The following is a 13,910-nucleotide window of genomic DNA, read 5'->3' as shown; positions in this document are numbered from 1 at the left end:
GTGAGAACTCGCTAAACTAGCCAGATCATCAGAGGAAAAAGAGGCAAACTCCAGTCACTGAACTTTTATACCAGAGAGCAGAAACTCTTAATGAATAGAGACAGAGCCACAGTATACTGTGCTGTTATCTGTTTGTGTACATGTGTATGTTCCCATGTTCCCCACTATATACGAGCTGGCACAATAATGTTTGTCATTTTGGCCAGATTTTGAAAGCATCAACATCTATCTTACAAGTCTCACTTTAACAGTGTGTGAGGAGGAATTCAAACTAATGTTATATAGCAACAAATTAGCATTAGCTGTAAACATCCCTGCCATTCAGGAAAAGGTAGTGCTAACAAACCAAAAAATAAATAGATAAGTAAATAAAACCTTCACTCTTTGAGCATAATTTACCAAACCTGGTTGTGCAGTCATCTTACTGTCAGCCTCACTTGTAGTACGGCTATACGTTGTTTACAACTTAGCAGTCAGAGGGTGCACTGCATTATGCTGCTAGTGATCTAGTGATTGGCATCAGCATCATCTAGTTAAGGCAGTTTACTGTTCATTGTTGTGCTTCTGCAGTGAAGTATGTGCCAAGGCTGGTCAACTTGTTCCTAAAACTCCATTTCTTCCCTGTCAGCTTGACTTTCTTTGCTTCCTTCCTTTCGTTCTCTCTTTTTCACTGTACTTGTCTTCTCTTCTTGCTGATTCATACTTTCTGCTTCTCGCATTCTTGTCACACTCTTTCTCTCTCACTCCCCATTATGTTCTCCTCATATCTCTCTTTCCTGTCTGTTTTTCTACTTTTTTTTTTTTTTTGCACATGCAGGATCTCCTTTGTTTCCTCAACTTCTCTCTCCCCCTCTCCTGTTCATTCCTGTGCTTGTCCATCACACGTGTTGTCACGACACTTTTGACCTTACACCGTTAGGCTTATCTGAGTGGTATGCTGTTCGCTCACACACATGGTGTGGTACAGAAGTGCCGGCTGAACTGGAGTTACAGCTGCTTATGTTGTGCTTGTGTGCCTGTGATAATTACCATGGCTGTCAGTAGGGTGGAACAGGAGGGGGATGATTAATGTTTTCACACACTCAGCTGTGATGTCCAAGAACCTGTGTGAAGGCTGTCTTCTCACATAGCTCCTAACTGCCAAAGCTACATTCTTTCCTTTGTGAACCAACTGACTTAGCTCATAGTGCAGTCAGTGCCATTTGTCCCTCTGAAAAAGTGAAAAAGTGTGCAGAATGACAGCCCAGTTCAAGCTCCATGCATGCAAGCTTCAGTAGCTCTGACTTTAACCCCACTCTTAGAGTCTGCCCTCAGAGGGGGGCAGGTCAGATCAATATGGTGTCACATGGCACATTATAAACCTGCATGGTTCAAAACACATCCCCAAGAAAGTTGAAGCCAGCAGAATTTAGATCGTTGTTGTCATCATAATTAGTGCCTCTGATTTGGGCTGTACAGCAGGTCTGGGGTCTGGATGTCCACATTAGAGACCATTAGGGCTTAATTGTGGTTGTAACAAAATGATCAAATTCCATCAACTGTTTTCTAAGCAGCTGTCTCAAAGATCAGAGTCCATTTTCAGTCTGCTGCAGCCTGAAATCCCCTCTGGATGAGTGATTGGTCATCAGATGCATCGTATAGAGGGAAGCTGGGTTGATATAGAACCAAACGTTCCTGTTAGTGGCTCGTCTGCGTTCGCACAAAGTCAGGCTGTCAGTTGGTTTTAGGGTGAAGGTTTGGGTTTATGCAGTGTAAACACTTTCCTGGTCAGAGCCTTAGGGTACTGTCTACCACTCTGAGTCATGACGGATAGGAACAAATAATTGAAACTAGACTCTTAGCCCATTCTAAAACCCACTTTACCCCAGGCAATGACTGACTGTGTCTCCGACCCACCCACCCTCCCTCAGCGAGGGGCCGGAAACGTTTCTTCTCTCTCTCCTGCAGCTTTTTTCAAACCTCCTCAGCCAGCAAGAGGAATGCTTCAAATTCCTCAGTCACCTAGTTCCAGTCTAGTGTCCTCATACAAGAAATAAGAGGGAGGGAGACAATCAAAGAACAGGAGAAAACACAACCGCAGAAAGAAAATGAAACAGAGACGGAGAGAAATAAGAGCTATGACAGAACTGAAAGGACTTTTTATTTCTTTTCATATTGCGGCTTTCAGCGTGCTGCGTATGTAAACGCTCACCATGGTGTCTGCATGTTATTATTAAGGATGTGTTTTGTTTGTCTTTTGTGGTAGAGGTCTGTTTTGTCTTCTCAGCGCTGGCAACATATCCTGTCTCAGTCAGCAACTAAAAGGAGTGGCCAGAAGGCAAAACTGCAGGGAGAGAAGACAGTGAGAGAGAGAAGTGTGTGGAGGAGAGGAGGGGGGAGAGCATAGAGACAGTCTGCTAAACTGAGATAGGGCACAGATATACAACACAGTCAGTGTGATAGGACACAAATAAATTATGAGCTGCTACTTGGAGCTACAAAACCCAAGCTGGCAGTGAGTTATGACAGCATAGCTCTCCTACCACAGAGGCTGTTGTCGCTTCACGTCTATTATCACTTCCCCCCTTTAATTCAGTTAAAGCCTCATGTGGGTCATCGCACGAATACATACATCAGGTTTATATGTGACGTAGCCGCAAATATAAGGGCGTCTGGATGGCGAGTGTCAGGCAGGGCAGCGTGGGAGGTAGCTGGGAATAATAAGTGAAGGAATTCCAGTTAGGAATCAGCTCGTGTGGGGCTTATAATAGAGAGATAACTGGGTAAAAATTACTGACTTGCTGGGAAAAGGCTGCAGTCATTGAGCATAGATGTTCAGCACTGAGTCTTCCTCAGCATCTCGAGGGGGAGCCTTGCTGAATGAAGTGCAGCCTCTTCCAGTAAACCAGTCAGTGTTGCCAAGTTATCTTTGACATTTTGTTTTCCTGACACTTGAGCGCCCAGTTGACAGATGAAGTAGCAACATTGCCCTTTTTCAACAGTTTACCCAAGATAGAAGAGCCTGAATGATACTGGATCTTTCAAGCTTATCGCGATATGGATACTTGAGAACAATATAGCAAGATCTTTTAAATTCTAACTATAAAAAAAAACACTGTAATTGATTTAATCAGAGAGAAATTCAAAAGTTGCAGCAACATGTTTCGAACAAGTTGGCACAGGAGCAACAAAAGACTGCGACAGGTTGTGGAATGTTCCAAACAGGTAAACAGGTTCATATATGGTCCTATAGCAGAATGCTGCAGTTTACTCTTTTAGGTATCTCCCAACATGCTCGCTGGTAATGATTCTTCTGTGATAACCACATATTGGCCAGTAATATTGCCTTCAGATGCATTTTTCAGGTACTTTCAGGTGGAAGCCTAATGACTATTGAGCCAAATAAAATATAAACAACAGAATAAAATCACTAAATGTTCAAACAACAGGCAGTGCAGAAAAACCCAGGTGATCTGCTCAGTCTTAATTAGTGCTTCAGCCTTCTGCTGTGAGTGAGTGTGTACATATATGGTATCGAAAATGTTTGGTGGAGTGCAGCGAGGCCAGTATCTGGAGCAGAGGGCACGCCGGGCTCCTTCTCTCTAATGAGCACTCCTCTGCTTCTTCCCTGTGTCTGTCTGTCAGGCCTGCACTGCTCCCACAGTCTGTATGTGCCCAGCCAACCATGCATCCCTGCCTCACCACCCTGCCTGCCAGGGTGGAGCCTCGGGGGGCTGACAGACTTACTAGAGATCCAGGCCTCAGGGGCCTTCAAAACATTCCCACTGAACACCATTAGAGCACAGTACAATTACTGCTGATGCCTCGCGTACGAAGTCAGGCAGACAATGTTGCAGGAGTGTATTAGAGGTCTCTTAACAGGAGAATAACAGGAGAGTTGCGGAGTAATTAAACCATGAATAAGAGTTTGATTATCTGAGAGCTGCAGAGCGGTGGACAGAGAGAGAGGAAGGAGGGTAAGGATGGCGAGACCGGAGCGATGAAGGAACTGATGGATATCTCCCTTTGAACAGAACAGGGATCAAGACAGGAATGTGTGATTACTTATCAGTTTAAGGTTTGCAGGAATGTGCAGGATGGGTGTGTGTTCATCTTTTCACTGTAGTAGATTCTAACATAAAAACGCAGTCACTTTAAAATAAGAGCATGGGCTTTTCCATCTAAATCAAGTCATTTCAAGGCTCAGTGTCATTTTGGAAATGTTTTCCTGTGTCAGCAGTGACACTGTCAGCCCATTCCAAATAAAGTTGATTTTTCTTTTCCTTATGAGCGATCCATCAATCTGGTCTCAATATTTTGTTTTCCAGAAACCGCGATCCAAACCCAGGCATTCCATCTCCAAACCCATTGAAAGCAACTACTTCGGCATGCCACTGGCTTCCGTGGTCAGCCTCGAGAGGCCAATACCAGTCTTCATTGAGAAGTGCATCCGTTTCATTGAAACAACAGGTAAGAATCTGTTTTACTCTCCGTAATGTAGAGTACAGATGCTTAATGGCGGGAGCCGGCTGTCGTTTTCAGTCATTTAAGTATTAACTGTTTTAAAATGATTTCAAAGGATCCATTCTGCCTCTGAGTGTGCTATACCTGCCTCCTTTGATCTCGCCTTTTTCCCTGCATTTTTTCCCTTATCTTAATCCTCCTCCCCGGTGGGATTGTTATGTACTGTGGTCTTCACCGGTAAGAGTGTGTGATTCTGCCGTCCTCCTTAAATCACAGCCTTTGTGTCTGTGTGCACGCTGCTTTCTTATGTGTCTCCCTTATTCTTTGTTTGATAAATGGTAGTGTTTGGCTGAGCCATAGGCTTTTATATGCGGCAACCTCTGGGGACATGAGCCAAGTTGGGGTGTTAACTTACTTTTTGATAACCTAGATAGTTATAAATAGTATATATAGTCTCATAAAAGCAAAGGAAAATGAATGGGAATAATATCCACAGGTGGAGCAGGATCCTTTTGTATATACACATTACATGGTTGTCGTTAGGTTAGGTTTCCGTTTACTGTGCTTATAGTCACCGCTTTAAAATGAGTCATCAGAGCCTCATTGAGATCAGAGTGATGATGAGAGAAGTCAAGGCTCCACATGTTTGCATTTTAACTGAAACCTAACTGCTTAGGTTAACCTTGAACTTCGAGTCTGTGCACAGTTGTGTTCAGTGAACAGGTTTTCAGCCTATTGCCACCAATCATCCACCCCCGCAAGCCTCTCCTCTCCTCTCCTCTGCTCTCCTCTCCTCTCCTCTCCTCTCCTCTCCTCTCCTCTCCTCTCCTCTCCTCTCCTCTCCTCTCCTCTCCTCTCTGGGAGTGGTGTGAGCACAGATGTGGTTAGATAGCCTCTTCTAACCTTGCTACCCTGTTGCCCAGATGCCAAACCCCCTGCCAGGCTGTTCTGGTGCCCCGCTGCCCCAGGACTGCCAGCTTGCCTCTCAGTCTGCCACCAGCTGTTACACTAAACCAGCGGTGACTTACTGTGAGGTCGGTGCGATGCTTAGATATTAGCTCGCGTCTCTCTATTCTAGTCTGGGTCGTAACCTGGAATATTTTTCTTCAAGCAAATGTATGTGCTTTAGGAAATGTTGCCATAGAAAGTGGTGAACCTCGCTCCATCCTCGCTTGTTAGCGACTGAGCCTTTCCAGGATGCCCCTTTCATACCCAATCACGAAACTATCACCTGCTACCAATCAACCTGTTTACCTGTGGAATATTCCAAACAGGTGTTTTTGGAGCATTCCACATCTTTCCCAGTCTTTAGCTGCTCGTGTCCCAAATCAGAATAAGCAGATATTTACAGCAATCAGTGACGATGATGGAGTAAAACATTAAATATGCTGAAAAGGATTAGCAAATCATCACATTCCGTTTTATTTGCGTTTTAAACACTGTGTCCCGTCTTTTTAAAGTAACGTCTAACAGAAATGTATGAGCTCATCTGTCTTTTTATTACCTTCCACAAAGCGAGTTGCATTTGAGCAAGTGGGTTTGTCTGCTGCTTACCGACATGCCAAATCATTCCGGTGTAATCTCTGTCCTGATTAAAGACTGTATTTGTGGATTACCGCAGCCCCACAAAACATCCACCGCCTTCCTGTGTGTAGGAGTACAGAGGCACAGCTCCCGATAACAAGGCATCACGATAGATTTCACCTTACCCTGTTCAGAAGTTAACTGGAGCAGTCACGGCACTTACTTCCGGATGGAGGAGGAAAACTGGTTGAATACGCGTTTATATACCTACACACTGGTGTGTGCATACATGGGGATGAATGCGCAGCTTCTCTCGAGGTCTTACCCTCACTCACTCCTGTAGTACTTCGCCTAATCCCCTGTTTCCTCCTCTCCTCTTGTGCCCTTGTTTCTCTACTTCTTTCTCCTGATCCAATCATCTTTCTCCCTCTGTACCTTCACTTGTCAGATTTGATTTCTTTCATCTTCTTGCTAACCCATATTTCTATTCCTCCCCCTGTCCTATTGTCACCTCTCTCAATTCGCTCCATTTTTTTCAACCCCCCCCCCCCATTACTTTCTCCTCTTCCCCTCAGTATGCTTTCTGTGTGTGTGTCCGAGGATGTTTTAGCCAGGGGGTTGCCAGGTAATGTTCTGCCCCATCGCTCCCCCTGTTCGATCAATATCACAAGGTAGGAAATTGGAAGAATGTTTGGGCTCAGCTCTTTTCTGTGTGTGTTTAGCTTGCCCCTTTGCTGTTTGTCTGTATAAGCATGGGTGAGAAGTGTAGCTTCACACACCTCACAGTCACGAGCAATAAGAAAATTTTATTTACATACTAACACATGCAGCACACAATGGCACACCCACACAGAGAATCACTGCGACTGGAAGGGGAAATGAGTTACAATGTGCTATTTAGTTTTGATTGTAGTCGCTATAAGTCAGACTTCACTTATCCCGTACCGGCATCTGCAGTCTGTGGATATAATGGTTCTCACAGGAAATTACCACACAGCGCTGACACTATGTTTGTCGCTATAGTGTGTGCTGATAATGAGTGACGTCGTGAGGCTGACCCTGGACCTGCAGCTTTGACCTACATCCTTCCCTTTTCCCTCTTTCTCAGGCAAAAATACTCACAGATCACTTAAACCCAAACCCAGCATTCCTGCTTTTATTCTTATCTGTCTGAATGTCATCAATAATCATCATACAGTGTGTTCATATGCTGTATCTTAAGAAATGGTATGTGTATGTGATAAAAAATGTTTTTTTAGCCTCAAACGAAGCCAAATTGTTGATTTACTTGTCAGAAAATATTGAATTTATGAGTACAACAACTAAATATTCTTACTTTATACAATATTTTTTGCAATACACATGATGCAATGAAGAAGAACTTGTTTTATTTTCTCTTCAAAAGTCTTATTCCTTTGTTGCCTCTCTTAATTGTGCTTCACACCTCACTCCCTTTGTCCTCGAGAATAATAGGGGTGGATGTGGTATTTTGTGTTATTTTCATGCATGCAGCTATATAAAATCAATCCATAGTGACTGCTGTTATCCCCCCTCTGCTCTGGCTCTCTCTCAGCGTGGTCGCCGCAGTGTTTCTGCTCATGGGTGCTGAGGTGATGAATGCGTGTTAGCGTGTGCGGACATATCTGCTGGCCGTAGGAGCCTCCATAGCGACGTAAAGGGCAGCACCCAGCGACAGCCTGTTTTCACGGTGAACTACGAAGTCAGCCTCTGGGCCTCTGAACCCAGAGACACACTGGGGTTTGGGCTGATGTGGGATCAGCCGGACCCGCTGTCAGACAGTAACATGGTGCAGGAGCACAGGTTTTGCTCACTCCACACTCAGGGTTTGTGTGAATACAGCTTCTGAGGTGTGTTTTTGGCCACTTGTTGGAAGCTGAGAAGTCACCATAGGTGGTTTTATGTTTCAGTTTCTACTCTTACTTGTCATTTGGCAAATGAAAGCAATGATCTGTCCTAATATGCATTGACTTTCTAGCAGGCCTAAGGAGCACACTGTTACAGGATGCCGTTTGCCATAGGAAGTGCTCATATTTACGTTGACCCCAGGAAGTGCTAGTGCTTTGTTTGACCCCAGAGGAAGAGGATGCTGCTGTCCGTTGTGGAGAGCTCACCTTTCCAAGCCATCATTGTGAAATTCACCTTCTTTATCCACTGACTTTTCTTCCTCTCCCACTGCTTTGTGGCTCCTCTTCCATTCTTTGAATTCTCCAGCGGCATCCATCTTTCGTGTGTGTTGTTGTTTCAAGCACATTTCCTATTCCTCCATATATCCCTCCTTATCTTAATCCTTTATTTTTTCTCATCCCCTCTTTCATCAGTCTGACCCTCACTCCTATGCGACCTCACTATCTTTCTCATACTTGGATGCTTGCCCTGTTCTGCCCCTATCTCTCACCCTCTCTCCTCACCACTGCTGCACTACTCCCCCCCTCCCTATCTCTCCTCCCATCCCTGTTTTCCTAGTGTCTGGCTAGAAAAGCTTTTGTGGATAATTGATTGGTAGAAGGAGGAGATCGATGCTGTATGCCTTGACTGAGAGCTCTCTCATTTCCTCCCTGCCTCTCTCTATCTCGCCTTCTTTTTCTGCCACTCCCTATCTCCCTCTCTCCCCCGGGTCGCTCTTTGTCTCCCTGTATCGCCTCCAAAGTGTGGACGAAGAGAGAATCTCAAGGGTGGGAGCTGGAACCTTGTCTTGTATAGATGAGAAAAAATATTAGTGGGTGAAAATGAAGTGAGCCAGCGATCTCTTCACCTTTTCTTTCTCTTACTGTCCTGCTGTGTCTGAGTACATGGATGCATTGCTAAAATACTAAAGGTGATATTTACTAAGCCAACTGCAATTTATCATCAGTTCAATTCATTGATTCATTCATGAATTATATATATATATAAGTGAAATGGTATGCTAATGAAGAACTGATGCTGGGCTGTTGAGGACATGTTTTGAGCATGTCTGGAAAGCAGTGGAGCTAAACACAAGTGCTCTCTGCTGCTGATCTTTAAATGTTTTGAAGAGCTGACAGTTTTGAAATTGCCACTGCGCTTTTTTTCCCCCTGACAGGATAAAAGTTATACAGCATGTGAGGAAATATTTGCGTAGTCAGTAGTTGTCAGCTCGACAAAAAGATCAGTGGTTGAATTAAAAAGGCCTCCAAGAGTCACGAAGCATCAGTGAGATTTTTGGTGTTTGTTCCAACTTTGAAACTGTTGACTGTATTAGTATTAGAATTGGATTATAATAGAATGTATTACTGCTGTAAATAGACAGTTAAATCCACACACGTCTACTTTAGTAGTATTCAGTTGACTTCCTCAGCCTTACTGCATACGGTACACCTGCTGTGTACCATTAAAACACATGTTCAAGCAGAGGGCAGAGAAACAGGAAGACAGATTGTGTGAAAAATAGCAAACTGTTTTGGCATTCCTGCCGCTTTGCCTTATATTGCGGTACGAATGAATGTTAAGTCATCTTTTGTATTCACCTCCTTATTGCTGTCACTAAAGTGATTATGAATTAAGAGGTGGACCAAAGTGTCTGTATGTAACCTTCTTGATGTGGCAGTAGCCTCACTCAATGTGTGCTTTCAAAAAATATTTGACACCTAATTTTACCAGGTGTTAAGTCTCAGACACAGACTGTTAAGTATCTTAAGAAAAGCTGCAGATGCTCAGTAAATATCCTCTTAAGTTGGGTGTGAGAGGAAAAGCACATGGCTTCTGTCATTCCTCTGGTTTTTTTAAAGTGTGTGGCGCTAAGGTAGCCTCAGCTGGTCACAGTGTACCAGCGGGCTCTTAGCAGGCTTGCAGGAGTGCTTTATGGGTTTAATAAATAGTGCTAATAGTGTGTTTGGATGGAACGGGACATGGGGAGAGGCCATTAGAGCTGCTTGTATCAGCTTTACTTTTTCAGCCCTTCAGATTGCATCTAAACATCGTGTAGTGACATATCAAGGGGTTCTTGGAGGTGACTCGCCAGCGACTGTAAAGACTTGTTGCAAACACATGAAAACAACACTAAGCTTGCTCTTTCTCTCCTTCTCCACTAGGGTTGAGCACAGAGGGCATCTACAGGGTCAGCGGCAACAAGGCAGAGATGGAGAGCATGCAGCGGCAGTTTGACCAAGGTGGGTGACTTTTTCCTCTTTCAGTACTCACACGAGTGCATGAGTACTTGTGCTCATTCTTGCTTCAGCTCTATATTAAGTGTGAAGAACAGCCCATGAAGGTGTGTGTGTGTGTGTGTGTGTGTGTGTGTGTGTGTGTGTGTGTGTGTGTGTGTGTGTGTGTGTGTGTGTGTGTGTGTGTGTCTGCCTCTATATATAATAAGGTGGGATCCCCTTAATTAACCAGGGAGCATCAATTCTACTGAGGGAATTGGCCTTGGCTTCCTTTGAGACTGCAGAGCTGCCTCCTCAATCTTCTACCTGCCCCTGTGTGCATGTACTGTACAAGTGCTCTCAGTGTGTGTCTCCATGCGTGTGTCTATATGGTGTGGGCAGTTAATTACCTCCAGATTGGTTTGGTTAATGAAGCATGACACTGCCGAGATAGATAGCTGAGCACATTGGCCTGTGTACACGTGTGTGTACGTGGGCATCCACGTATCGGTTGAGGTTAAAATCCAACTCAGGTAATCAGAGTTGAAGGTCCACGTTGAATCACTCGCCGCCTCAGGCCAATGGGACAAGACAATTACAGGTGGAACTACAGCGTAAGTGTCTCATAGCCATACTGAAGATGACACTTCATCAGCTCCCTGAAGATTCAGATACCTCGTTACAGGAGAAAGCAGCATCAGAAGCACCACATGTTGGAAAATCTCCAAATGGGAGCTCTCCACAGACTGTTAAAGAACCTGCTAACCATATCTGTATTCCTTTTTTCTTGCCTCTCCTTCCTTCTACACGTTCTACCTTTTGTAAAGCAGAAAGTTATCAGGAAATGGCTTTTTTAATTAAGTCTCTTGCTCACACACACGTACTCTCTCCAGAGCACTAGAGCACCACTCTAGTGATTTTGCTGTCTGGCTCTCTGAGCTGTCTCAAATCTGCTTTGTATTTGTCTGCAGTTCACTCTGTTTTTACTTAGGTCCTTTATTAACCAAAACAATCCTATGGTACATCACCAAAGATGATATTTGTTATTTATTCACATTGATTATGTCGGACACACTTGTTTTGGCTACATTGATAAAACTCTCCAATAACATTAATAAACGGTAATTTTGCATTGTGGTATCTCTGTATATCATGACTTAATACATTTTCTGGGCAATCAATAACCTGACGGGAATGTCTGTTTCTGGTCCAGAAAATGTAATACCTGACAAATCAAAGTACTTTATCACACTGATGACAAACTCATATAAAAGTCCATTATTTCCATAAAACATCCTCTATGCTGTCTTGTTGAATATGTGCAGTTTTAGTTCAGTTATATGACAGGCTGTAAATACTCCAAGTAATAACAATAAATCAGCTTTATGTGGCGCTTTTCATTGTGCTCAAAAATACTTTACGACACATAAAAGTGCAAAAAATACGGAATAAAAAGTCTGAGTCAGGGAGAACAGGCGCGTTTTGAGACATCCTCATCAGCTTTTGTTAACCTTTATTTATGGTGGTGCAATTCTGATGGCACTGTTCCAGACCACCACCCGAAACTTCCAAGGTGGACCTTGAATAAAAAACTTAAAGTTCTCCTGGAAATAAACAGTATAGCACGATGGTTGTCTCAAGTTATATCAATTTTTTTTTTTACTTAAAATGTCTTCTTCCCATTCAATCTTTTCCCCCAGACCACAACCTGGACCTGGTGGAGAAAGACTTCACCATCAACACAGTAGCTGGAGCCATGAAGGCCTTCTTCTCTGAGCTGCCTGAGCCTTTGGTGCCCTACAGCATGCAGGGAGAGCTGGTGGAGGCCTTCAGTAAGTCCTGGGAATCTGGTGTGAGGGGGACGCCAGGGTAAGGGGATGTGGGAAGAGTTCTTCACAAAGATCCGAGGTGTATTGGATTTTGCCTTGAATCATTTTCCCTTCATTGTAACTTTTCTATAACCTAACAAGCAAAACTCCCGCAATCCAAATCCATCCACGGGGGAGGATTGGATTTGCCTTCTCAGCGTGGAGCCGGGGAGAGGAGGAAAAAGGGCTGGGGGAGAGAATGTTTAAGGCTTGGGGAAGGAGGATGTGGGCATGGTTGCGCATGATGGAGGGATGCAGGAGCGCGATGGATAACAGGGTGTGGATGAAGTCATGAAAAAACAGTCATATGTTAGATAAACGAGGCTGCTCCTGCGCTCTCCACGGCCCCTCTTTTTCTCTTTGTGTCCTGTAATCTGTCGGAATGGAGATTTAAGGCGTAGCTTAGTCTTGCATCGTGCCAGAGAGATTTACCCCCGGGCCTCAAGGCTGCTGTCACTCACCGAACTCTGCGTCTGCGTGTGTGTGTGTGTGTTTAACGGCCCCAGCGAGACCCTTCAGCCGTGACAGAGACCTGATAAAGCTCCTGCAGGCTGTGCCACAATAGAAGAAAAAGAAGAGGGAGTGAAAGAGAAGAGTTAGAGACGAGAAGCCTTCACTCGGTGGAAAATAGCAAATTGTGCTCGACAGTTTTTTGAATTGGAGCTTCTTTTTTTTTTTTTGCTGAGAGAAAAAGAGATGTGGAAAAAAAAGAAAACCAGGGTGGGTGGATTTTCGTGGATATTGTCATGGCGATGTTGCTTTAAATAAGATGTATGAAGTTAGTTAAGTTTTGATTGCTGATGATGGATGTGCTGCAAGAGGAACCGGGGCTGCGCGAAGTCACTACGCCTCCAATCTGTTTTTGATCCACGCTGACCTCATTGAGGGGATACAAACTCGAATTCTCGGACTGTAAATGTGATGTGGAGGAGAACATCTGCTCTTCTCGCTGCTGCTCTCTTGCCTCGCTCACATACACACAGGATGGACTGCGTTAGCCGGTGACGTCAGCTATTCTGACTCACTCCTCACTGCCATCAGGCTTAACACACCCAGTGAATGCGTGTGTGTCTGTGTGTCTGTGTGTGTGAGCTGCTGTAATCTGTAGGACATTGTGATGGGTGTATGCACAGTATGTTTCTCCTCTGGAATGTGTGTGGTCTTTGTGTGGTGATGTTTTCTTTTTTCTGAGAACTGTAGTTTGGACTCCTTTTAAATCGCCTGTGTGTGTGTGTGTGTGTGTGTGTGTGTGTGTGTGTGTGTGTGTGTGTGTGTGTGTGTTTTCGTCACTGGGATGTGTGAAACTCATACTGTTGTAGGATGAAATCACTGTGTCCTGCACGGATTTTTTGAGAGAGCTGAATCCAATTGCTTTCACTATGCTCTTCAAAGTCTCCTCTTCTCCATTGTAACCCCCTCCCCTCATCCTTCCTCATCTTTTTTGTACTCTCACTCCCCTGACATCTTTTCCTCAGATTCCCCTAATCTTCCCTTTCAGCCACTTTCCTACCTCCTCTAACCTCTCGTCTCTCTCTGCCACCATTCAGAGATCAACGATAGAGAGCAGCGCTTCCAGACGATGAAGGACATTCTGCGCCGCTTCCCCAAGGAGAATTACGAGGTCTTCAAATATGTCATCAGCCACTTGAACAAGTGAGTGAGTGACGGGGTCAGAGACGACCTCTGGCAGCCGTGCTGACTACACCGCCAGTCACCCAGTCAAGTGACCCAGCGGTGACATCACTGAAACCAGCACACTGACAGAATAGAGGTTGAGTCATGATCTGTGCTAATGCAGTGGTTTATTCATCTCTATTAATTTGATTTCTATTAGCTCAGGAATGACAAATTGACCACTGTGCTTCAAAAAAATGCCATGGGGACTTTGTAGTCTAAATTCAGATTATAGGGTTCCAACCTGTGGTTCAGGACCCCCACGAGGTCCCAAATATAT

General features: G+C 44.4%; 1 protein-coding gene across 1 annotated transcript in view; it reads left to right on the top strand.

Moving 5' to 3' along the window:
• arhgap35a (Rho GTPase activating protein 35a) overlaps nt 1-13,910 on the top strand; it is a 61,980-nt gene that overhangs the window by 42,779 nt on the left and 5,291 nt on the right. The window contains exons 3-6 of the mRNA XM_070969879.1: nt 4,308-4,449; nt 10,038-10,115; nt 11,789-11,920; nt 13,504-13,609. Coding sequence (XP_070825980.1) covers nt 4,308-4,449; nt 10,038-10,115; nt 11,789-11,920; nt 13,504-13,609 — 458 coding nt within the window. The remainder of the gene's footprint in view (nt 1-4,307; nt 4,450-10,037; nt 10,116-11,788; nt 11,921-13,503; nt 13,610-13,910) is intronic.

This window comes from Chaetodon trifascialis, chromosome 9 (genome assembly GCF_039877785.1).
Source record: "Chaetodon trifascialis isolate fChaTrf1 chromosome 9, fChaTrf1.hap1, whole genome shotgun sequence".
Lineage (NCBI taxonomy): Eukaryota > Metazoa > Chordata > Actinopteri > Chaetodontiformes > Chaetodontidae > Chaetodon > Chaetodon trifascialis.
Note: the sequence above shows the minus strand (reverse complement) of the source record. Positions and strands in the feature narration are given on the sequence as shown.